This window comes from Liolophura sinensis, chromosome 7 (assembly GCF_032854445.1).
Source record: "Liolophura sinensis isolate JHLJ2023 chromosome 7, CUHK_Ljap_v2, whole genome shotgun sequence".
Classification (NCBI taxonomy): domain Eukaryota; kingdom Metazoa; phylum Mollusca; class Polyplacophora; order Chitonida; family Chitonidae; genus Liolophura; species Liolophura sinensis.
This window is the reverse complement of record NC_088301.1, coordinates 18,768,418-18,793,304: the sequence shown is the minus strand read 5'-3', so window position 1 is coordinate 18,793,304 and position 24,887 is coordinate 18,768,418. Positions and strand designations below refer to the sequence as shown.

Sequence of the window (24,887 nt, the reverse complement as noted above, 5' to 3'; positions counted from 1 at the left end):
CAGCTATGTCACTTACTGTAAATGACCTAAGATTTCACCCAAATGGTGCATTTATAGAGGCAAATTAGTGTCATACAGTATTATTTCTGATGCTGAGAATTACAATATTTCAGTAGGATATCATCCCAACTTGCAAATAAACTTCAGCACAACTTTCTAACATTAACAGAACTCTTGGCACCTGGAAAATGAGCAGCTTGGTCATGGGCGAAATTTTAGATTATTTAGGGTAATTGGATGACTAATTGTGGGGGTGGGGTGGGGTGGGGTTGTTTGGGGTGGGGTGCGATGGGGTGGAAGTGATGATAATGTATTACTGCTTTGAATGGGAATATTTTGTAGAAGAAAATATTGCAATGATCATAAAGCATATCTTGATGAGTCTGACATAGTGACAGTGTTGACCAGATCAGCTTGGTGTTAAGACTGGTGATAAGGCGTCCGTGCCAAAGATGGACTCAAAGTGCTTGATGTACTGATCACAATGTTCACCTGAAACATAAATTATACTTGTTATTAACTGAAAATAAATTATACCTGTTATTAACTGAAAATAAATAATACCTGTTATTAACTGAAAATAGGTAATACCTGTTATTAACTGAAAATAGGTAATACCTGTTATTAACTGAAAATAAATAATACCTGTTATTAACTGAAAATAAATAATACCTGTTATTAACTGAAAATAAATAATACCTGTTATTAACTGAAAACCTAAAACCCATTTTTTTCTGATTTGTTTTATAATTAGATGATAGATTTCACCCAGAGGTCATTCTCAAAATTCTCTTAAAAAAGATTGAGAAAAGTAGATTCATTTACTTTTGTGGAAGTGGTTCTTGCTCTGTTTTAGAAAACCATAGGTAACAAGCTATCTCTATCGACAACCAACACCAGTCATGCCAGTGACGATATCTCCTTCACAGCAAGGTCAAATATAAGAACATTCTCATACCCTTTACAGTAGCCAAATTACAGCACACCCTTAAAAAAGCCCAAATCATGAGGAATATTACCTTATAAATTCAATTTAAATGTTTGAAAAAATCCCCTAAAATTATGTGCACTGACGAATAATTGAATGATTATGGCTTAACGCCACATCAGCAATTTTGTAGCCATATCATGGAGAGTGTGCACCGACGATAAAAAAAGATTTATATACAATTTGGATGATAAGAGTTGGTATATGAGGAATTAAATTCAGGTTTCTCAATATCTGAAAATATTTTAGATCAAATTACACTACACTACTTTGGTGCCCAAATTAAAATATAGCTGTATTTGGCCTTGCACAGAGTTGCTTTGCAACAAACACACATATATAGACTGTGTATGTATATGTATAAATTTTGATCAATACTGAATATCTATTCTCATGGTTTGTAGGAAAACTTTATTTTATCAAAACTTACCCGATGGAAATCTGGGATTTCCTCTGAGACGATAATTTCTCTGCTCGAAGAATTTAAACACAGTATAGAACAGCATGTTGTCCTCAGTTGCCATGGCAGCATCCAGAAACTTCCTTGATGACACTGTATCCATGGCACCAATCATTCGAATAAACCTGGCCAATCAGAAGGTCTCAAGAATGATCATTTTATAATGCATATGATGGCTTACGTGTGAAAGTCTGAAGCAAGAGATTTCATGAATGTGATTGAAAACAGAAGTATATAAATACAGAGAAGTTTAATTTGCCGCTGCATGGTATGGTAGTTTGCATGTCTGTACTCTCTCTGGTCTGATAGGTCACCTGGGCAATGTCACTAAAAATACATAAAGCGATACTGTGAAATTGTGACAAATCATTTGTAATCTGCTCAGCAAGTACTGACAGTTCTGTCAAATGGCACTGTGATGTATTGAGCATCGATTCTGATAACCAAAATGACAGGGCATGACGTGTTTGATTACAAATACATATGGTGTGAAGAGTATAACAACTTTTTGTCATGGAGTAACAATTTTGATTGCCACAGTGGTTAAAAATGACATTTGGTTAACGGCAACAGAATCGAGATTTTGGTTACCATGTGGGCAAAAAATGACAATTATGACTAATCATTCGCAAAAGTATCTTTCTAGAAAATAAAAATGCAGAGAACCTTATAAAGTTTCTGTTCTCATCGTTTAAAAACCATTTTTATATAATCACTGGATGAATGAGCTAAATGTAAGGGAGCATTCATTAACATTAAGCACTATAAACCTACCTGAGAGCAGGGAGCAGTTGTTGTTTAGATAGCAACACTTCTATGATCTCCTCATTAGCTGTGGACAACCTCTGACAACAAAACAACATTTTCTCTGCAGCTGACAATGTAAATTTAAAATTACCTTTGGAAACTTGAGGCAAAAGTTTACCTATCAACATACACATGAGGTTATGCAAGAGACTAAAACCCTTAACAAAATGACAATTGTTAACTTAGAATTAGTTAATAATTATTAAATATATATGTGCAAATTAAAAAAAAATTTAGTCTAATCAGAATTATTCAATAATGTTTAATAATTAGAATCAAACAAAATGTGCTTCTTGAACAATGTTTGCAAAACTTTAGGTTAAATATAATATTCTAAAATCTAATTATTTGTCTCATAGATGTTCAATGCCAAATACAAGAACAATTTACTTATACACCAATCATAGTCAGATTTGTAAGTGAAGGAAAAGCTAGATTAAATCACAGCCCATTAACCAACTACCTGAGAAACTTTCTCACTTAAAGCTGGAGATGAACAAGCACAAAGGGCCAAAACCTGTAAGCTGATTGGTAATGGGCAAGCCACAAGAGCCTGTGAGTACGCCATTTCATTTACAGGATGGGCGATAATAACCTTTAAGTATTTACAGGTGTGCAATAATAACACCATATGCATCACCAGATAATGTAAGATTTACCTGAAAATGAAGCATCAGACAGCATCAAACGGTATCAGACAGGCCTGACAATGCAATACTCACCTTGAGCATATCCAGTGCAAGCTGATGAGCAGGAGGGTAGACACTCTCTAGTGACAGCATCAGACAGGCCTGACAATGCAATACTCACCTTGAGCACATCCAGTGCAAGCTGATGAGCAGGTGGGTAGACACTCTCTAGTGATAGCACCAGACAGGCCTGACAATGCAATACTCACCTTGAGCATATCCAGTGCCAGCTGATGAGCAGGAGGGTGCACACTCTCTAGTGATAGCATCAGACAGGCCTGACAATGCAATACTCACCTTGAGCATATCCAGTGCCAGCTCATGAGCAGGAGGGTAAACACTCTCTAGTGATAGCACCAGACAGGCCTGACAATGCAATACTCACCTTGAGCATATCCAGTGCCAGCTGATGAGCAGGAGGGTAGACACTCTCTAGTGACAGCATCAGACAGGCCTGACAATGCAATACTCACCTTGAGCATATCCAGTGCCAACTCATGAGCAGGAGGGTAGACACTCTCTAGTGATAGCATCAGACAGGCCTGACAATGCAATACTCACCTTGAGCATATCCAGTGCAAGCTGATGAGCAGGAGGGTACACACTCTCTAGTGACAGCATCAGACGGGCCTGACAATGCAATACTCACCTTGAGCATATCCAGTGCCAGCTGATGAGCAGGAGGGTAGAAACTCTCTAGTGATAGCATCAGACAGGCCTGACAATGCAATACTCACCTTGAGCATATCCAGTGCCAGCTGATGAGCAGGAGGGTAGAAACTCTCTAGTGATAGCATCAGACAGGCCTGACAATGCAATACTCACCTTGAGCATATCCAGTGCCAGCTCATGAGCAGGAGGGTAGACACTCTCTAGTGACAGCATCAGACTGGCCTGACAATGCAATACTCACCTTGAGCATATCCAGAGCCAGCTGATGAGCAGGAGGGTAAACACTCTCTAGTGATAGCACCAGACAGGCCTGACAATGCAATACTCACCTTGAGCATATCCAGTGCCAGCTAATGAGCAGGAGGGTAGACACTCTCTAGTGACAGCATCAGACAGGCCTGACAATGCAATACTCACCTTGAGCATATCCAGTGCCAGCTGATGAGCAAGAGGGTAGACACTCTCTAGTGATAGCATCAGACTGGCCTGACAATGCAATACTCACCTTGAGCATATCCAGTGCCAGCTGATGAGCAGGAGGGTAGACACTCTCTAGTGACAGCATCAGACAAGCCTGACAATGCAATACTCACCTTGAGCATATCCAGTGCCAGCTGATGAGCAGGAGGGTAGAAACTCTCTAGTGATAGCATTAGACAGGCCTGACAATGCAATACTCACCTTGAGCATATCCAGTGCCAGCTGATGAGCAGGAGGGTAGAAACTCTCTAGTGATAGCATCAGACAGGCCTGACAATGCAATACTCACCTTGAGCATATCCAGTGCCAGCTCATGAGCAGGAGGGTAGACACTCTCTAGTGACAGCATCAGACTGGCCTGACAATGCAATACTCACCTTGAGCATATCCAGAGCCAGCTGATGAGCAGGAGGGTAGACACTCTCTAGTGACAGTATCAGACAGGCCTGACAATGCAATACTCACCTTGAGCATATCCAGTGCCAGCTGATGAGCAGGAGGGTACACACTCTCTAGTGACAGCATCAGACAGGCCTGACAATGCAATACTCACCTTGAGCATATCCAGAGCCAGCTGATGAGCAGGAGGGTAGAAACTCTCTAGTGATAGCATCAGACAGGCCTGACAATGCAATACTCACCTGGAGCATATCCAGTGCCAGCTGATGAGCAGGAGGGTAGACACTCTCTAGTGACAGCATCAGACAGGCCGAACAATGCAATACTCACCTTGAGCATATCCAGAGCCAGCTGATGAGCAGGAGGGTAGACACTCTCTAGTGATAGTATCAGACAGGCCTGACAATGCAATACTCACCTGGAGCATATCCAGTGCCAGCTGATGAGCAGGAGGGTAGACACTCTCTAGTGATAGCATCAGACAGGCCTGACAATGCAATACTCACCTTGAGCACATCCAGTGCCAGCTGATGAGCAGGAGGGTAGACACTCTCTAGTGACAGCATCAGACAGGCCTGACAATGCAATACTCACCTTGAGCATATCCAGTGCCAGCTGATGAGCAGGAGGGTAGACACTCTCTAGTGACAGCATCAGACAGGCCTGACAATGCAATACTCACCTTGAGCATATCCAGTGCAAGCTGATGAGCAGGAGGGTAGACACTCTCTAGTGACAGCACCAGACAGGCCTGACAATGCAATACTCACCTGGAGCATATCCAGTGCCAGCTGATGAGCAGGAGGGTAGACACTCTCTAGTGACAGCATCAGACAGGCCTGACAATGCAATACTCACCTTGAGCATATCCAGTGCCAGCTCATGAGCAGGAGGGTAGACACTCTCTAGTGATAGCATCAGACAGGCCTGACAATGCAATACTCACCTTGAGCATATCCAGTGCCAGCTGATGAGCAGGTGGGTAGACACTCTCTAGCGATAGCATCAGACAGGCCTGACAATGCAATACTCACCTTGAGCACATCCAGAGCCAGCTGATGAGCAGGTGGGTAGACACTCTCTAGTGACAGCATCAGACAGGCCTGACAATGCAATACTCACCTTGAGCATATCCAGAGCCAGCTGATGAGCAGGAAGGTACACACTCTCTAGTGATAGCATCAGACAGGCCTGGCAATGCAATACTCACCTTGAGCATATCCAGTGCAAGCTGATGAGCAGGTGGGTAGACACTCTCTAGTGACAGCACCAGACAGGCCTGACAATGCAATACTCACCTGGAGCATATCCAGTGCCAGCTGATGAGCAGGAGGGTAGACACTCTCTAGTGACAGCATCAGACAGGCCTGACAATGCAATACTCACCTTGAGCATATCCAGTGCCAGCTCATGAGCAGGAGGGTAGACACTCTCTAGTGATAGCATCAGACAGGCCTGACAATGCAATACTCACCTTGAGCATATCCAGTGCCAGCTGATGAGCAGGTGGGTAGACACTCTCTAGCGATAGCATCAGACAGGCCTGACAATGCAATACTCACCTTGAGCACATCCAGAGCCAGCTGATGAGCAGGTGGGTAGACACTCTCTAGTGACAGCATCAGACAGGCCTGACAATGCAATACTCACCTTGAGCATATCCAGAGCCAGCTGATGAGCAGGAAGGTACACACTCTCTAGTGATAGCATCAGACAGGCCTGGCAATGCAATACTCACCTTGAGCATATCCAGTGCAAGCTGATGAGCAGGTGGGTAGACACTCTCTAGTGATAGCCTCAGACAGGCCTGACAATGCAATACTCACCTTGAGCATATCCAGTGCCAGCTGATGAGCAGGAGGGTACACACTCTCTAGTGACAGCATCAGACAGGCCTGACAATGCAATACTCACCTTGAGCATATCCAGTGCCAGCTGATGAGCAGGAGGGTACACACTCTCTAGTGATAGCATCAGACATGCCTGAAAATAAGATGGTTATATATGTACCAGTGCATTAAGGACTGATAACAATAGTGTAACAAATACATGTATATACATGTAAGTATCTTTTTTAAAATCAGGTTTTTAAACTTGTTGGATAAACCTTTCTCTTCCAATCTTGTAAAATGGTGATATTTTACATAAATTTTTTTTGTATTTATTCATTTATTCATGTGATTGGTGCTTTACGGCATACTCAAGAGTATTTCACTTGTATGACGGCAGGCAGTATTTTAGTGAGAGAAAAACGGGGAAACTGGGGAAACCCAGGAACATCCACAGGTTCCTGGCAGACTTATATTTTATACCGCCTTCGCATACATGGAATATTCTTGAGTATGGCATAAAACACTAATCAATAAATAAATGAATATATTTTCATACATTACTGATGAATAAATGTGACTTTGACACATGGTTTTGTAAGTTGCAAACACCACAACCATACAAGATAAACTGTTTGTCAACTGAAGAAGTCTGGGCTGTTATGCATGTACACGTATCAAGTAAAGAAGTCTATCATCCTTTGAAAGAGAAAAAAATGTTCACACCTTTTTGCAAAAACTGTCTCAATAATCTTTGTTGCACACTGTGTTATGCAAGTGTCAAATGCAAGACTGAACAAATACTACAAATAACTATTTCTCTCTGTCACAGGCCTATTTCATAAAACATAGGTATGGTTTATCTCTATTCATGTAATTTCCATGGCAACCTACCACCTATAACCTTGGCTGTCATGGTAGTGGTTATTTACCCATTTACTTCATGACTGCTTATCACTATGCGCAAAATGTTTTCATTTATAAGATGGCAGTCAGTTTTTAGGGTGGAGGAAACTTGAGTGCACAGCATAAACCACTGACCATTGGCAAGTCACTGACGAACTTTACCACTTGTGGTTTCCTGATATGCATACCATACTGATGGAAGACAAGTGATCTTTAATGAATGTTAGACTGCACAAACAACCGCGTATGTGTTGCCCAATGCTTTATACTGTCACAAAGTCCCCCACAGGCAGTCAGATAACCTGTGTGACTGCAGAGTGGTTGTGTGAATGGAGGGCCTCAGGGGAAATACTGACATATTGACTGAGTTTGTTACCCTCTGAAAATAAAGATATTATTATTATATTATTGAGCAGTCAAATATCCAAGACTGGGTATAAAGGTAGAAACTTAAATACATGCATTGAACAACAGGCCTATATTGTGAATTTGGCCTCTTGGGCCGATTCGGCACACCCATTTCTGATTGGTCAAAATTTGAAGTATGATCTTAAAGTTTATTTTTGGAATTTAGGAATCAACATATTGTCCACCTTAAAAATATTATCTTACGACAAATGTGTCCAAATTTCAACTTCAAGTACCAAAAACTAGGCATTGTGAAGAGGTTTGAAATGTTTGCTCAAGTCAGAAATGGCTTGTAGATTCAGCCCCTGATTACACTTTTCCACTCACCAGGGGTTTGGAGTCGCTGAGTACGTGGTACTGTAGGAACTGGTGAAGCTGGTAGAAACAGTTATGATGAACCAGTGTGTTTATGATCAACTCATACAGGTAATGCTGGGGAGGAAGATGAAGTTATTTAATATTAAACCTCAAACCAAAACTAAGGCCACACCAGTCTGAACTCTTTTCCCACTGATGGAGGAGGATTTAACAAATAATAATAATAATTAATACAGTGAGTGAGTGCCATGGGCTTTAATGTTGTATTTACCAATTTTTCAGTCATCTGACGATGAAGGAATCCATTGAGTGCATGTAATGTGCCTCCTTGTTGCAGGACGGATTTCCACCGCTCTTTTATCTACTGCTGCTTCACTGAGGCAACTTACAGAGGGCAAGTAATACGCCCCGCCCGAGCCATTATACTGATACGGGTCAACCAGTCATTGCGCTATCCCGTCAATGCCGCACACCAAGCGAAGAAGTTATAACTTCCCCTTTTAAGGTCTTAGGTGTGACTCGACCCAGGATTGACCTTGGATCTACCGCTCCTGAAGCGGACACTCTACCAACTGTGCTAATACTTTATAATAATCTTCTAAATTGTGGGAAATGTGGGCTGTTTGAGCAATTTTCTCCTGCTGAAGACACATTTAAATGATCGAAAAGCTTAGAAAAACAAAAAAAATAATAAAAAATGTTAAAATTGGACAAAACAAGAAGGTGCCTTCTTAGTCTTATTTTTATTCCATTTCTGCACCTTTTTAGTGTCTGCTTGTCGACAAAACACAACTGGTGTTCCCTAAGCTGAAATATTCGCCAAATATTCATTGGCGAATATTTCAGCAGGATACAAATTCTCACAGGCATCAACACATTTCAACATGAATTCAACAATAATAATGCCTGTATGTTTAGACTAGTTTTATGTGTTTAAGCTTGTTACAGTCAATGCACAATGAGAGTTGACAAAGTTATAGTCAAAATAACAAAAATTAAACGTGTAAATACTAACCCACTCTAATTTCAAATCTATACAAGTTCACACTACACTATACGAGAACAAATCAACATTGTTTTCCATTTATTTAGCTATCTAGTTATTGGATTGGTGTCTTTTATGCTGTAAGGAATATTTCACTTATAAAAGAGCAGTCAGCATTATGATGGGAGAAACCAGGCAGAGCCTGGGGAAAACACACAACCGTTTACAAGTTGCTGCCAGACCTTCCCACACACGGTCAGAGAAAAAGCCAATATGAGCTGGACTAGAACTCACAGCGACTGCATTGATGAGAGGTTCCTGGGTTCCTGGGTCATTGCTCTGCACCGGCACATCAACCACCTACCACCCCCCCTCTCTATTTATCCAATCTAGATTTTAACGCTGATGAGACTCTGATATGGGACTAATATAACAAAACATATTAGTCCCATGTTTGATATAAACCTTACTTTACGGCCTCCGTGGCTAAGGTGATTAGCATGCCAGCACGGTGCATTGACCCAGGAGTCTCCCTCCAATGTGGCCCCTATGAGTCCAGCTCACGCTGGCTTCCTCTTCAGTCGTATGTTTGAAGGTCTGCAAGCAATCTACGGGTGGTCTGCCCTGCCCAGTTTCCTCCCACCATAATGCTGGCATCCATTGTATAAGTGAAATTTCTTCAGTTCAGGGTAAAATACCAATCAAATAAATAAACAAATATATAAACAAGCAGAAACCTGACTGATGTACATGTAATCTAAATATAACACTCAAATTATCCATGTATGTCTATGATTTTGAATCATCAATCACCAATCAAATTGAATCTTTCAAAGAAATTGAACTCTGAGCTGAGTTATTATATGTCTTTTTTATATTGTTTTATTCCACATCTTCCTCCAATGTTTTTTACCTGCACTGGGATGACAAAGTGATTAAGTGAACGAATGTACTCAATAAGCACTGCCACCATGAACTTGTACTGGATACCCTGTGAGCAAAGCAATGTTTGAATTTTTACTATTCAGCAAAGTGCGAAGTGTTTCAGCAAAGCATGAAAGACAAAAGAAGCAAAGTTTCTGTAGTATGCAAACGATTTAGCATTTTTGATTAAAAGATATGCATTACATTTTCTAATAAATATTGAACTAGTACACCATTCTCAGGCTCTAAATTATTTTTTAACAATCTTCATATAATTCTTTATTGTAAGCAGTTGTTCCCCATAACATATTTTATATTTTTCTTCAAATATCCAAATGTATCTCAACGTATCAATACTATCTTGTTTACTTTAACAGAAGTAATAATTCAGAAAATAAAAAGGTTAAAATTGTGACATATCACTCACCTTATTGTCTTCAAACACAGAGAAGACATGCGTGTACATATCTGATTGGTCAATAATCACTTGGTTTCTACGGTAACTATCTGGACGGGCATTTGGAGCCTCATTAGCCTGAGAAGAGAAAAAAATACCTACATCTTTGTCGATTTCCAAACAAATCTGCAATTTGAGAGGTGCTTTTCTTTTTACAACTAGGCAATAAGATTTTTGTTTACAGCACAAATATGTAAATTTCTCCTACATAAACAACTTATGACAGCCACAAGTCTACATATATACATCTAGTTTAGTACCTAAACCCATATGACTGATTTATTTATTTATTACTGATTGACGTTTACACTGTACTCTTGAATATTTCACCTATTGTTCCCATGTACTACAGGAGAGGAAGCCAGCATGAGCTGGACTTGTACTTGAGAGGCTCCTGAGTCACTGTGCAGCGCGAGCACGCTAACCACCAAGCCTTGGGGAACCCCACCCCCCTCCACTCCTTCACACAAGATTGTCCATCAAGCATATTATATACAAATCCTACATACCAGCATCATCATCTCGCTTTCCAGACAGTCTTTGTAGACACGGTTCAACATATCGTAAATCTGTGAAATGTTCGTAAGTGATCCCTGCTGGCCAGGTACAAGCATCTGGCGGCAGACAGACAGGATCACACTCTTACTGTCCTGCCGTAGTAAGAGGAACTCCATCAGCTTACACTGCCATAAAAAACACAAGAGTTATACAGTGTAATGTGGACAACATGGAGATGCTCAGTGTGTAACTGTGGAACACCAGCAGAGATACACTGTGTAATGTGGACAACATGCAGACACTCAGTGTACAACTGTGGCACACTAACAGAGAGATACACTGTGTAATGTGGACAACATGGAGGCACTCAGTGTATAACTGTGGAACCCTCACAGAGAGATACATTGTGTAATCTGGACAAGATGGAGACACTCAGTGTATAACTGTGGAACATTAACAGAGAAATACACTGTGTAATGTGGACAACCTGGAGACACTCAGTGTATAACCGTGGAACACTAACAGGGAGATACACTGTGTAATGTGGACAACCTGGAGGCACTCAGTGTATAACTGTGGAACACCAGCACAGATACACTGTGTAATGTGGACAACATGCAGACACTCAGTGTATAACTGTGGAACATTAACAGAGAAATACACTGTATAATGTGGACAACCTAGAGACAGTGTATAACTTTTGTACACTAACAGAGAGATACACTGTGTAATGTGGACCACTACCACAGTCCTGGAGTGGAATGCAGGACACACACTGAGAGTCCAAGGAGTTAATGTGCCACAAGGTGGAACTGTCTTGACCAATTATTCAGCACATTACAGAGATGTTTACAGAGTAAAATGAACCACTACAATTGTCACATATATACAGCTTAATGTACACTGTTCACCAGAGGGGCAGGGTAACACATTGCAATATGTGCATCACAACTTATTGTCCCTTTTTGAGTCAAAATCAAAATCTAACTTGGCGAAACACAATAAAACCAGTAAAGTTGGGCAGAAAGACATGAGCCACAACTGTTAGGCTTTTGAAAGGAAAATCAGGGATATTCCAGGGCATATGCAATATGTCCCACGAACAATATCAATATCACCTGTTCTGAAGGTAACTATATACATATTGACTGCCATCTGCTAGTTTTTGTGTTACTAAATTTATTAACGGGTACCTGCACATTGTCATTTTCATTTCTTACCTTGTCAGGAATCATGATCACCAGAGGGTTCAGTTTCAGCTGTACATACCACAGACAACCTGTTGGAGTATTTGGGACCATTATTTATTTATTTACTTCATATTGGAGTTTTACACCATACTCAAGGATATTTCACTTATACGATCGCAGCCAGCATTATGATGGGAGGAAACCGGGCAGAGTCTGGAGGAAACCCATGACCATTTGCTGGTTTGCTGGACAGATTTTCCCTGGCACAACCCGGTCAGTTAGCCAGTGTGAGCTGGACTTGAACTCACAGCAAAAGCATCGATGAGATGCTCTTGGGTTATTTTGCTGCAGTGGGCGTGCTAATAACGAGACCATAAATGACAGAATGATCCATAAAATGTTCCACTGAATGTAAGTTCAAAAAGACTTAAATGAATTGGGTGAGATACACTTAAACAGATATAGAATTTCAGTACAATAATCAAGAATAAATACTGAAAAGAATAACCACATCCATACCTATGTAGGATTCTCTTTAATAACAGCTACTCTCAAAGCAAGAACAGAAATTATGAACATGTGAGTGAAAATTCTAAAAGGAGACAAGCGCACACAAAACTACTGACAAATTGCTGCACTGGAATTAATTCTGGTCATCTGAATAAATCTGTGAACAAATCACCTAATTTGGCATCAATCACTATGTTCGGCTGGAAGACAATCCAATTTGGAGAATCTGACAGAGGGTTAAGAATTGAAAGTTACGTAACATACATCTGAGACCAAGGAAAATTACATGTAAATGTAAATTATTAGTAGTAGTAAATAATAATAAAAGCATGTACATGTAAATTATTATTATTAGTAAATAATAATAAAAGCATGTACATATACAGCATAATAATAGTCATCATATTACCACTGTTTCAAATTTACCTGCCACAAAGTCAAGATTTACCAGATTTGTCTATAATTAAGCTTCTAATGTATCTTATGTGCAAAATGATAAAGAATTTCATCAACTTGACCTTAGCTTAAATTTGATAAAAGGGGTATAATGCTAAATTTTAAGCCACTGCCATATTGTAGACCACACAAAGTGTAGAGTCATCATGCTTTAGCAAGTGCATGTTAAACAGTGTGCATGTCATGCGATAAAATTTAAGATCAAAAGGATACACAGTTCACAGGTATATTCTGTCTTCTCGGGCCCTGAGGGGATGTTTAATCCTAAAACAGAGAGAATAAAATAAGAACATGACACACTGCGTGCAAATATATATATCCTTGAAATCATCGCATTATTTTACAGGTACTCTTACAAACACACGCTTGTGAATGATCATTAAAATGAAAATTGAACTGAGTTCATACAACAAATTTATTTATTTATTTGACTGATGTTTTACACCATACTCAAGAATATCTCACGTATACGACGGCAGCCAGCATTATGGTGGGAGGAAACCGGGCAGGATGCGGCAGAAATCCACGACTATCATTGTGCCACGCTGGCGTGCTATCCACCTTGGCCACAGAGGAACCCCGTCACCTATTTGACAGTTCTTACCAGGAAGCAGTAATTTGCAAGGTTTGATGGGCAAGGGAGACAACACTGGGTGGTGATGGGTGATATAGCCATCATTCTCTCCTTCCAGCTTGATATCAAATACCATAGATGTCTGAAACGGATAATGAATATTGTTTAATATAATGATCTCGGCATGTGGATCATAAGCTTGCGAAACCTTTAACATTCACGTGGTAATGCCTCAACTTCATTATTATCAAATATCAAATCATTCTAATCTGTGTGAGCTACTACTGATCTGAACAAGGGTCCAGCATAAATACATATCAATCTGATTTATTTATTTATCAACTGTAAATGCCTTTTTATTCACAGGTATAAACTTTCGCGGATTCGGTAAGAGGACACATTTGCTTTTGCAGATCTTAGGAGAATTTTTGGACAACTGATAAACGAAAATCAAACTTCAATACAGAAACGTCAACACCTGCTGTGTGAGCAAATATTCATGTCACTCCCTCCAGGAGACGACGAAGGATTAAATGTGAGATAAATAAATCCCACTGTTTAATTCTCATGCATCAGCAGTGTGTGTGAAACTCTGAGTGAACTGTGACAGATTTGAGCAAATTTCTCAGAAATCGTCATTATGAAAAGGAAGTTTGAAGTGCGGAAACCCCCATGTGACGTATCGGGTGGGTTGGAAAGGTGATCTGACTGGAAGGCAGGTACAGTCGATAAAAAAACAGCCTCTCTACACATGCCCAGTACAAATTTTCGATTTGTATGTCTCTAACCGCGGGAATAAGTCAACAACAACAACATCGTAATTTGGTGATACTTAGACGGAATACATTCTAATTAGGTATTTCTAATTAACATGTTTGAAATGTTTAGAACTGTGGTGTTTATTAACAAATTTATAATTGTAATGCATGCTACATTAATAAATTACTTACTTGCGTTTTATATTCAATGGCACTTATTTTTGCGAAAATGTGTTTGCTGCAAAATATGCGAATATTAGTAAAACGCAAATAAAAAGGCATTTACAATATTTGATTGGTGTTTTATGTTCTCAATATTTCTCACCTTATATGCTTGATGATGCACCCCTTATGTTCTTAATATTTCTCATCTTAGATGCTTGATGATGCACCCTTTATGTTCTCAATGTTTCTCACCTTAGATGCTTGATGATGCACCCTTTATGTTCTCAATGTTTCTCACCTTAGATGCTTGATGATGAACCCCTTATGTTCTCAATATTTCTCACCTTATATGCTTGATGATGCACCCTTTATGTTCTCAATGTTTCTCACCTTAGATGCTTGATGATGCACACTTTATGTTCTCAATGTTTCTCACCTTAGATGCTTGATGATGCACCCCATATGTTCTCATTGTTTCTCACCTTAGATGCTTGGCAATGCACCCCTTATGTTCTCAATGTTTCTCATCTTAAATGCTTGATGATGAACCCCTTATGTTCTCAATGCTTCTCACCTTAGATGCTTGATGATGAACCCTTTATGTTCTCAATGTTTCTCACCTTAGATGCTTGGCGATGCACCCCTTATGTTGTCAATGTTTCTCACCTTAGATGCTTGATGATGAACCCCTTATGTTCTCAATGTTTCTCACCTCAGATGCTTGATGATGCACCCCATATGTTCTCAGTTTCTCACCTTAGCTGACTGATGATGCACCCCTTATGTTCTCAATGTTTCTCACCTTAGATGTTTGATGATGTACCCCTTATGTTCCCAATGTTTCTCACCTTAGATGCTTGATGTTGCACCCCTTATGTTCCCAAAGTTTCTCACCTCAGATGCTTGATGATGCACCCCATATGTTCTCAGTTTCTCACCTTTGCTGATTGATGATGCACCCCTTATATTCTCAATGTTTCTCACCTTAGATGTTTGATGATGCACCCCTTATGTTCCCAATGTTTCTCACCTTAGATGCTTGATGATGAACCACAACCAGGTTATCCACCACATTTGTGGCAAACCGGCCACTCATTCCCAACCGCAGGATGTCAGTCTTCCTTGCTGGACTTTCCCTGCGCAATTCAAAATTAAATTAAATTTATCAAATAAAAATACTTCCTTTTCCACTTTAAATTTCAATACATTTATAATCAAACTTTTAGTGTTTTAATTTTTTATCACTGAACATCAGGCATGACACACTACCAAGCCACAAAACAGTGCAACCTAGGTGTCCAACACTTGGTGCATTCCCACATGGATAGTAAATGAGAAAATACAATTATTGTCTATTTTATGTCTTAGGCATGACTTGGCATGTCTGGGATTGAACCTGGGTATCCTGCTTATGACAGGAAACCTCTAATCACTCTGCCATTGCATTTGGGCGAGCTCTCCTGGGGCAATAAGGTTGATCACAGGTTTCCAGAGAGCTAACACAATGAGAAGTCTTATGAATGATCAATTCGGTAAAACTGTGGTACAAGAAGAGCCTTACTTCTGAAGCTGATACAGCACAATTTCTGCACCAGTGCTGCCCCCTTTTGGTTGATGACGGAGAACAATGATGTATAAGTGGCCATAACTAAAAAGAGAACAAAGAACAAAAATAGTGAATACAAGCAATTATATCGTCCCCAGTAGCACAGAGTCAGGAAATATGGATGATATCAAGAGGTGAGATAAATGTAGTCGTCCATTAAAACTGTTTGATATTATGTCAGGAAACAAAGGGCCATAACTCCACAGATCCAAACAGCTTGCTAGTTTTCATTGCCTATGACACATTGCATTTACTCTGTGCAACAAATGATACTTCCAACCAAAATATACGCATATCACTTTTAAGAAATTTAAACATACTCATACTGAATGTCTGCAAATGTCAAAGCCATACAGATGCACTGTATAAAAATACAACATCAGCTGAGATATGGCTGTCTGTAGTATTCCCATACTGTACACATATTACCTGCCAAAAACCTGAGGAATGTCGTGGGTTTCCACGGGCCGCAATCGTATAAGTGACATAGTCTTGAGTATGGCACAAGACTCTAATCAAATAAATAAATGAATGCAAGTTTCACATATACATTTTTGACAAACGACAAAGAAAATGCTGTCTAGGAGCACATGCAGCACATTGGCAAATTCTGTACTTGCTTTTCCCATTGAGTTATTTATTTATATGACTGGCATTTTACGCCGTACTCTTGAATATTTCACTTATACCACGGCAATGTAGTGTTAAGGTGGGAAGAAACTGGGCCCTAGGTAAACCCATGACCTTCCACAGGTGGCTGACACACCCATTCTCCGTTGAACTCCTCATATACATGTAAATAGTGTCTCACATGTTGGCCATGCTGACATCTCTTTCAAGCAGACACAGTTTGGCAGGTTTGGGAACCACAGGTAGATCCACCTCAAATTTGGGCAGCTTCAGCACTGTGCCTGGCTGTATCAAAAGATGAAGAAAAAACGGTGAAACATAACTTAACAGGTGTCACACGAAATACAAGATGCAGTACATTAGCTGCATTAGGCTGTATCAAAGGATGAAAAAAAAACAGGTGAAACATAACTTAACAGGTGTCACATGAAATACAGAATGCAGTACATTAGCCGCACCTGGCTATTTCAAAAGATACAGGTGAAACATAACTTAATAGGGTTCACAAGAAATACAGAATGCAGTACATTAGCTGCACCTATCTTTTTCAAAAGATGAAGAAAAACAGGTGAAAAATAGCTTAATAGGTGTCACACAAAATACAGGATGCAGTACATTAGCTGCACCTGGCTCTATCAAAAGATGTACAGGTTGGTAAATGTACGCTGTAACTTGTTCCCCTGCAAATATACAGGGTGTCAGTTGATTAAGCAGTTGAAATGTTCGATCATTTCATTTTCCATGGTAACGTGTGTCTTTACTATACCTTGCCATGAACGTTATGCCAGGGTCAAATTACCCCTGTTACGTAAAATATGTCCTTCGACCACATTTGCATGTTTACAGACACAGCACGCATAGGACATGTAGTTATGACACAATATTAAAATCCCTTACCCTGAAGTGGAAAGGCTGGAGGACATTTCCAAGAGATCCCGTGGAGAGCAGGAGAACTGCACTCTGAGGCTGACAAGGTAAAATGAAATAAGTCAGTGGACATCTCACTGGGCAACAAATTACCTAACAATAAGACATGGGGTGGGGGGTGGGGTATTTTCTTGTCTTTGTTTCTTTTTTTGTTTACCTTCAGGTTAAACATCAATTCCAGCATTATTTCAGTCACATCACAATAGTGTCATCTTGTAGCAGACTACTCCAAATGCTGAAGTGTACATACAAATGATGAAGTGTACATATGTGTTAAGTAACCCGTAGTTAAGTGCACTTTATATCTCTATAATATATCCTGTCATGATAGTGCTCATCATGAAACCACACAGTTTGGTTTGAATGTCTGTCAAGAGTAAGGAAGACCCTTGCAAGGCTAATAAAACATGTCTTTTTATGAATGCTTCAGACTTGAATAGACTTGAACCAATGTCTATAACTTAGGCATTGTCACAATATTCTAAGCTTATTGCTGATTGGACAGGCTGGATGCAATGAAAACTCACCAGCCAATCAAACCAGTTTACACTTGTGCCAAACGTCTTCAGGCATTTCAGCGACTTCTTTTCTGGATACACCTGCAAACATACAAGCATAAAAATATAAATAAATAATACACTTCATATTAAAGTTAGAAGGGATGTGATCACTTCATTGTGACCAACAAATATGAGTTGCCTATAGCAAGAGAGTTTTCAGAGATAGACTGAAACAATAAAACCAGTCAAATAACTTATCCTACTAAATGACCACAAATTTCGTCCATGACTGACTTGCCAATTTTTCCTGATTCTGAGAGTTCTATTGATTTCAGAAAAGTATTTTGAGGTTTGCTTCGAATATCGGATGATATTCAACTGGAAAATAGTGAATTTAGTAACAGCACCAAAAAAAAAATATTTTGTGACCTTTATTTGCTTCTAAATATGCACTTTTTTGGATGAAATTTTAGGTATTTGATATTCTTAAACAAGGAAGTTTTGAAGATTCCCGTGTTCAGTTTTCACTGTCCTCAATACCTTGATGCCATGAGATGACTCTAGTGTGTGGTATTACATGCTGTTCACTGCGGAAAACTTGCTTTTCACATTACGGAAACTGTGCCAATAACTCACTGCGGACTGCTCGCTTTTCACACTATGGAAAGTGTGCCAGTAACTCACTGCGGACTGCTCACTTTTCACACTATGGAAAGTGTGCCAGTACCTCAAAGCGGACAGCTTGCTTTTCACACTATGAAAAGTGTACCAGTACCTCACTGCGGACTGCTCGCTTTTCACACTACGGAAAGCGTGCCAGTAACTCACTGCGGACTGCTGGCTTTTCACACTATGGAAAGTGTGCCAGTAACTCACTGCGGACTGCTGGCTTTTCACACTATGGAAAGTGTGCCAGTAACTCACTGCGGACTGCTGGCTTTTCACACTATGGAAAGTGTGCCAGTAACTCACTGAGGACTGCTTGTTTTTCAAACTATGGAAAGTGTGCCAGTAACTTGGCAAAGGTGAGCAATATTAAGCTCCAGAGGCCTCTAGCACAAGCTATTGTAGGCTAAGTTGACCTTAACTACCTAGGCCACACATGTCAAAAACATACGTTTCTATGATAATTACAGTCAACTTAGGCTACAACTGTAAAACTACTCACCACTGTACAAAGGGAAAGTTCTTAAGGGGAGTTTTAAACAAATTAAAACTGCAATCAACAACATCATTTGACTGTTCTTTCACATTTCAGTAATATTAAGAACAGGTTTATAGGTGGAGGGAACAAGTTTGAACAGAAAATAAAAAAAATACAGCAAACTATAACATAAGATTTATGCATGTATGTAGACATATACATATCTTTGAAAACAATTAGGCTGTCAGTAGTTAAAATACAGATAATAAAAATGTAGGCAAATGTAGGATAAAAATATATCATATGCCCCTTTGTGAAACTGGCCCCAGTTGTTCAAAAGTGTATTAGCACTTAATCCCAGTATTAACTTCATTCTGGACTTAATTCATATTACTTTTGCATCAGAACAAGATTAGTATTAAGATTCAAGTCTGGCTTAACATTTAATACACTTTTGAACAACTGGCCCTCAGACACTTGACACCTTTTTTAAGTTTAACAAATTACAGGTAATAGTTGAGGATGTTGGGTCACCTGACCTGGTAAAATTCAAGACCCTGATTCGTTATGAAGACAATCTCATTGATGTTTGTCCAGTTGAATCCAATAATTGAAGTTGACTTTCCCTGAATAAAATAAAATACATTGTCAAAAATTGCTACTGTTTTTTATCTAACACAAATGATAAGATACAAGATACAACACTGAAAGCATCTTGATTTTATTGCATGTGTTTGTTTGACCTCTAAACCCCCAAAAAGTAGAATGACTGATATTGTCATACACAGATATTACCCTCTAATTGTATTGTGCTAAGATCTTGCCATTAAATCAACAAGAAACACCAAAATTATTATATTGCCACAACTATGACTGTTTATTGTATGCATGAGGATTGCAGAGCATTGACTTCATATGTTATGGAGTTGTAAATCATTGTGGTGGTAAAAGACACTGCGGGGAATTAGCGCTCAAATTTACCACAGAGGTAAATATTTGATATGTAAATCATGAACTGCACTTGGCAAGTCACATACTATGGGAGGCAACTGAAGCCCTGTGAATAGCAAAGCAAAATGTTGAGCTATGAGGCAAAAGACTTCCTTGGTCTTTGATACGAATATCACTACCGATGATTGGCTATCTATGTACTATGGGTGGCCACTGCACTGCAATTGGTCAAAAGGTAGACACCGACATCACCACTGACACCATTTGATCCCCCACTCACAATACCTCTCCTCAAAAGGGGAGCTAAAAATGGGAATCCTGAAAATGTGCCAATATAAACACTGTAACATTTCAAAATTTTAGTGGAGGAATTACACTGACCATTTAGTTTTGACAATTTTATAAAATATAAATACCACCATTACCGTGCCAATGGAAACATCAATGTCACACTCACCTTACAAGTCTGTGAGTATTCTCTCAAGTCCGGGGTAGAATCTTCTGCGAAATTTATGAACTCCTGACCAGAGAAAAGATTAGTTATTAATCAGATCACTTGTGTTTTTTGTGCTGTACTATAGAATTTTTAGTTAAAAGACATCATTTAGTTAATTGAATTAAGAAAATCTGATGGAGCAAATGTAAACTAAAACCGTCTCTGTAGGAACCAAATTTAGTTACCAATGTAAGTCTGTAGGAAAGCCAAGAGAGCTGAACTCAAGCACCATACTGATCACATGTTAGTGGTCTCTAATGAGCGTATTTTCACGGTTAAGTTACTGATACAGTAGTTCCATATTAGCTTACTGTTGCTGATGAAAATATAAAACAATCTTAACTTGGAACATCCATTTTTCCACATTCATGTTCAGTAATGTTCTCCAGTAGGGGCATAAAATTTAAAAGATTTATAGTAGAATGCTCACCACAGATTTTGGTGATCTTTGTATGGCCAATATCTTCATGTCATAGGAGAACTTTATAGAGCTCAACTCACCCCGGTCTTCCATTCTACAAAAAAAGGAAAATTAGCCGAAAATTTGCAAGAAACAAAATACTCTGAAAAGTCACTGTGAAACTTATGCATTATCACCATTTCCAGGTTGAATGAAAGTAATCTTTTATAAATCGAATTGCAATCTCCATATCACCTTCACCCGAGTCAGTAATATGTATGATGCTAAAGAGCTTGATATGTTCTCACATTTGAAAGTATATGGTATAAAACCCAAACAGGACTAAAGATTTATTTATTTATTTATTTGATTGGTGTTTTATGCCATACTCAAGAATATTTCACTTGTATGACAGCAGCCAGCAGCATTGTGCGAGGAAACCCACAACCATCTGAGGTTGCTGCCAGACCTTCCCACAAACAGGGAGAGAAGAAGCCAGCATGAGGCAAACTTGAACTCACAGCAACTGCACTGAAAAAGAGGCTCCAGCATCAATGCGTCAAACTGGTACGCCAACCATCTCGGCCACAGAGGCCCCCAAATAGGACCAAGAAAGGGGGGAAAATAAAGAGCCCAGTGAGACTCTTGTCAAAAAAATGAGAGTTGACAAGAATTGGTGGAGGCTAACAAACTTTGATGCTTGTGCAAATCAAATACCGATATTCTGCTGTAAACTACACATGCTATGTTTGTCCACTTCCTCACTGCATTCATTCAATAAGATGACCAACCACAAGAGTTATAAAAAAGTCATAGTTCTAGAATAATAAAATTTAACATATACGTTCTGTATGCCGATACCAACCTAAAAGTGATTGTCGATTTCTCATCTGGACCTTTAACGACAACACCTGTAGCTCCACCTGATCGCACTGCAAACACCTGGGGACGCGCGACAAAAAGAACAACATAAAATGTTTGGAATAATACTGTTGGCACTTATTTTTAATAATCATTTTTTAAATTTTGACAAAACATTCCCACATGTGACACAGGCTAACTGGCATGTCAAATTACTCAAAAACAAGCAGTTATCATGAGTGTTGCTGACCATTTATAGTCCACCAAGGCACCAAGAGCAGATAGAGAGTGGCTACATAAAAAAGAACCAATTGATGGAAATTTGCTCAATCTTTGGTTGGTTGAAGACCACTTAATTGTCCCAATGCCACCAATCAATATGATGGGCAAGTCTATTTGTCTCATGTACATTGGGAAGTGTTTATCAAGTTCTGTGTGGTTTTTCCCAGGCGCAGTTTGAGTTTTAATACCAGGAATGATATAGTTTGTCAGCATCAATGGCGTCTCAGTGCTCTCTTACACAACAAATTCTGTAGGCTGCCACCTCATAAGGTTGTTCATCCTGAACGATTCAGAGTAAGACATATCCTACTCTGACATCACTGGTATTATTTCCAATCTGAGTGAATCTTCGTCATGTCAACACATGACACAGGCCAACACAGATTCATCCATTACCAGATTTGGAGTTCATTGGTCAGGTAACAATCTCGCAATGTGAAGAGTTTGCCAGCAAGAGCAATGATAAATATTAGGGCAGATCATCAAGGTATCTGTATTTGTCATGTGGTGTTTTATTCTGTAAGACAAGTCGGAAGTTGGAGGTCATGTCACCATCCTTTTGTGTCAATAACAAAATGGCCACCCAATGTTAAAGCATTATGGAAAAGGTCACTTTTTACCACTTCGCTAGCGACCAGTAAGGCTTGGTTGTACAAAATAGCACGTCAGCTCTGCAGAAATATTCATACTATTTAGAAAGCTGCAAATTATACAAATCCAATGGAAAAAAGATTGCTGACTGTGATTCAAAAATAGGCATTTTCTAAGCAATAATGTTGGGATAACTGTTTTCTTCACCCACTTGTTACTAAGGAGATCACATGGTCTCTTGCTTCCGATCCGTCCTACACAATTAGCCCCTTTCCACATGAAATGGGATTTGTAAAGTTGAGGTTATTGTCACGTGATATACTGACTTCAATTTGTGAAAAATCTACTTTCACATATGAAAATCTGACAAGCGGGTCAGCAAACAACAGCTGCAAAATAACTTGTCTTCACGACAACCCCCTGAATTCTGTCTCTAAAGAAAAACAAAGCTAACAGCCAAGCGGGGAGCTACATGTATAGGCCTACGTCGCCTGGTCACAAGTAAACGAGGCATGAACTGAAGTAGCGTTACAAAAAAACTCAGCAATACATTACTTGTTTATTCGCATCATCGAAAAATACGTTGGTAAGCTTGCTGACAGGGTCAAATCGTATCGGATTGGGGCTAAGCTCGATGTAGTACGTGCCGTCTTCGCTCCCTGCCATAGTTTATGAACACAACCGTCAATCAACTTTCTCAATACGCCATTAACTGTTGTGGCGCGATCACAACTTCCGCTATCAGTAAAATGAATATAATAATGAGAAAAATACTTAAAAAGGCTATTGATTAAAGCGTTCACAAAACAGAATCATAAGTACCATTTTGAATGTCAAAATGTTACAAAATTGAACTTCTTAAAGTCTGGAACTGTTTTCAAAATAACCGGGTGGGCCTTCCTTTTAAAGGGAGATAATAAGTCCGGTTACGATACGCGCCACATCTAGGTATTTGGCTCATAAAATCATCTTAAATTAATTTAAATTTTTCTCATTGAAATAAATTTTTTAGCATTATGTGTGATATTATTTATTTAGTGGTGTCATTTTCTTCCTTCTATGGAGTGAAATTATGTATTTTGATATATTTTACTTTTTTTTTTATGTAAGCCCTATTCAGTACGGTATTTTTCTTTGAGTTGTCATGGAGCTTATTCTAATGCCATCAAACAACGTTTACCTTTAACCTACCTTCTAAACTATTGACTTTCTATTTTGCACTTTTCTTCACTCCATGTTTTGCACACACAATGCCAGTGCTTATCAGCATTCTTTATATGTTAGCAAAGAGTATATTTCTGACTTGGTTCAATGTTTCTGGCGGTATAAAGTGGTTGAATGTGACATCATCACTCTGGCAGAACAGTAGCCAATCAGCCATACTGGAGCCCTTTTAACATGGGCTGGTATAGCCACAGTACTCCAACATGGCTGCTAGAAGTGGGTCATGCATCCCCTCTATTGAATATGTAGGCCTATAGTACATCGTGTTTACTCTTACCAATGCGGTCGGTGTGAATTCAAGTCCAGCTCATGTTGACTTCTCTCCGGTTGTAAGTGGGAAGGTCTGCCAGCAACCTGCAGATGGTTGTGGGTTTCCCCGAGTTGTGCCTGGTTTCCTCCCACCATAATCGTCGTATAACGACGGTCGCCGTCGTATAAGTGAAATATTCTTGAGTATGGCGTTAAACACCAATCAAATAAATAATAAATAAATCCATCGTGTTTAAGGCACCTGTACATAATGTGCACATGCAGGCCTACAGTATTTATTTACCCATCTGATTATTATGTAATGCCACTTATATGACGACCATCAATTTTATAGCTGAAGCAACAGGAGTGTTTGGCATAAACCACTGACAGTTGGCAAGTTGGCACATGCGAGGTATACATGCAGATATGTGATACACACCAATGGTTTGAAGACAAGTGGTTTTCAGTGAATGCTGGATTGCACTAATGGCCAGACGAGCATGCAGCATCACCAATGTGGTCGCTGCCAGTTCTGCAAGCTCATGCTGGT

General features: G+C 39.4%; 1 protein-coding gene across 1 annotated transcript in view; it reads right to left on the bottom strand.

Annotated features, from left to right (window-relative positions):
• Positions 1 to 280: 280 nt before the first annotated feature.
• LOC135470705 (regulator of MON1-CCZ1 complex-like) overlaps positions 281 to 24,887 on the bottom strand; it is a 32,513-nt gene continuing 7,906 nt past the window's right edge. Inside the window, exons 9-30 of the mRNA XM_064749740.1 lie at positions 23,417 to 23,528; positions 21,993 to 22,069; positions 21,158 to 21,242; positions 20,689 to 20,751; positions 19,820 to 19,906; positions 18,164 to 18,235; positions 17,607 to 17,675; positions 16,891 to 16,994; positions 16,035 to 16,121; positions 15,504 to 15,609; positions 13,581 to 13,692; positions 13,190 to 13,240; positions 12,693 to 12,746; positions 12,041 to 12,099; positions 10,832 to 11,005; positions 10,293 to 10,400; positions 9,855 to 9,932; positions 7,966 to 8,070; positions 6,410 to 6,478; positions 2,223 to 2,293; positions 1,419 to 1,573; positions 281 to 492 (exon numbers count right to left, since the gene is read on the bottom strand). Coding sequence (XP_064605810.1) covers positions 410 to 492; positions 1,419 to 1,573; positions 2,223 to 2,293; positions 6,410 to 6,478; positions 7,966 to 8,070; positions 9,855 to 9,932; positions 10,293 to 10,400; positions 10,832 to 11,005; positions 12,041 to 12,099; positions 12,693 to 12,746; positions 13,190 to 13,240; positions 13,581 to 13,692; positions 15,504 to 15,609; positions 16,035 to 16,121; positions 16,891 to 16,994; positions 17,607 to 17,675; positions 18,164 to 18,235; positions 19,820 to 19,906; positions 20,689 to 20,751; positions 21,158 to 21,242; positions 21,993 to 22,069; positions 23,417 to 23,528 — 1,981 coding nt within the window. The 3' untranslated portion in view covers positions 281 to 409. The remainder of the gene's footprint in view (positions 493 to 1,418; positions 1,574 to 2,222; positions 2,294 to 6,409; positions 6,479 to 7,965; positions 8,071 to 9,854; positions 9,933 to 10,292; positions 10,401 to 10,831; positions 11,006 to 12,040; positions 12,100 to 12,692; positions 12,747 to 13,189; positions 13,241 to 13,580; positions 13,693 to 15,503; positions 15,610 to 16,034; positions 16,122 to 16,890; positions 16,995 to 17,606; positions 17,676 to 18,163; positions 18,236 to 19,819; positions 19,907 to 20,688; positions 20,752 to 21,157; positions 21,243 to 21,992; positions 22,070 to 23,416; positions 23,529 to 24,887) is intronic.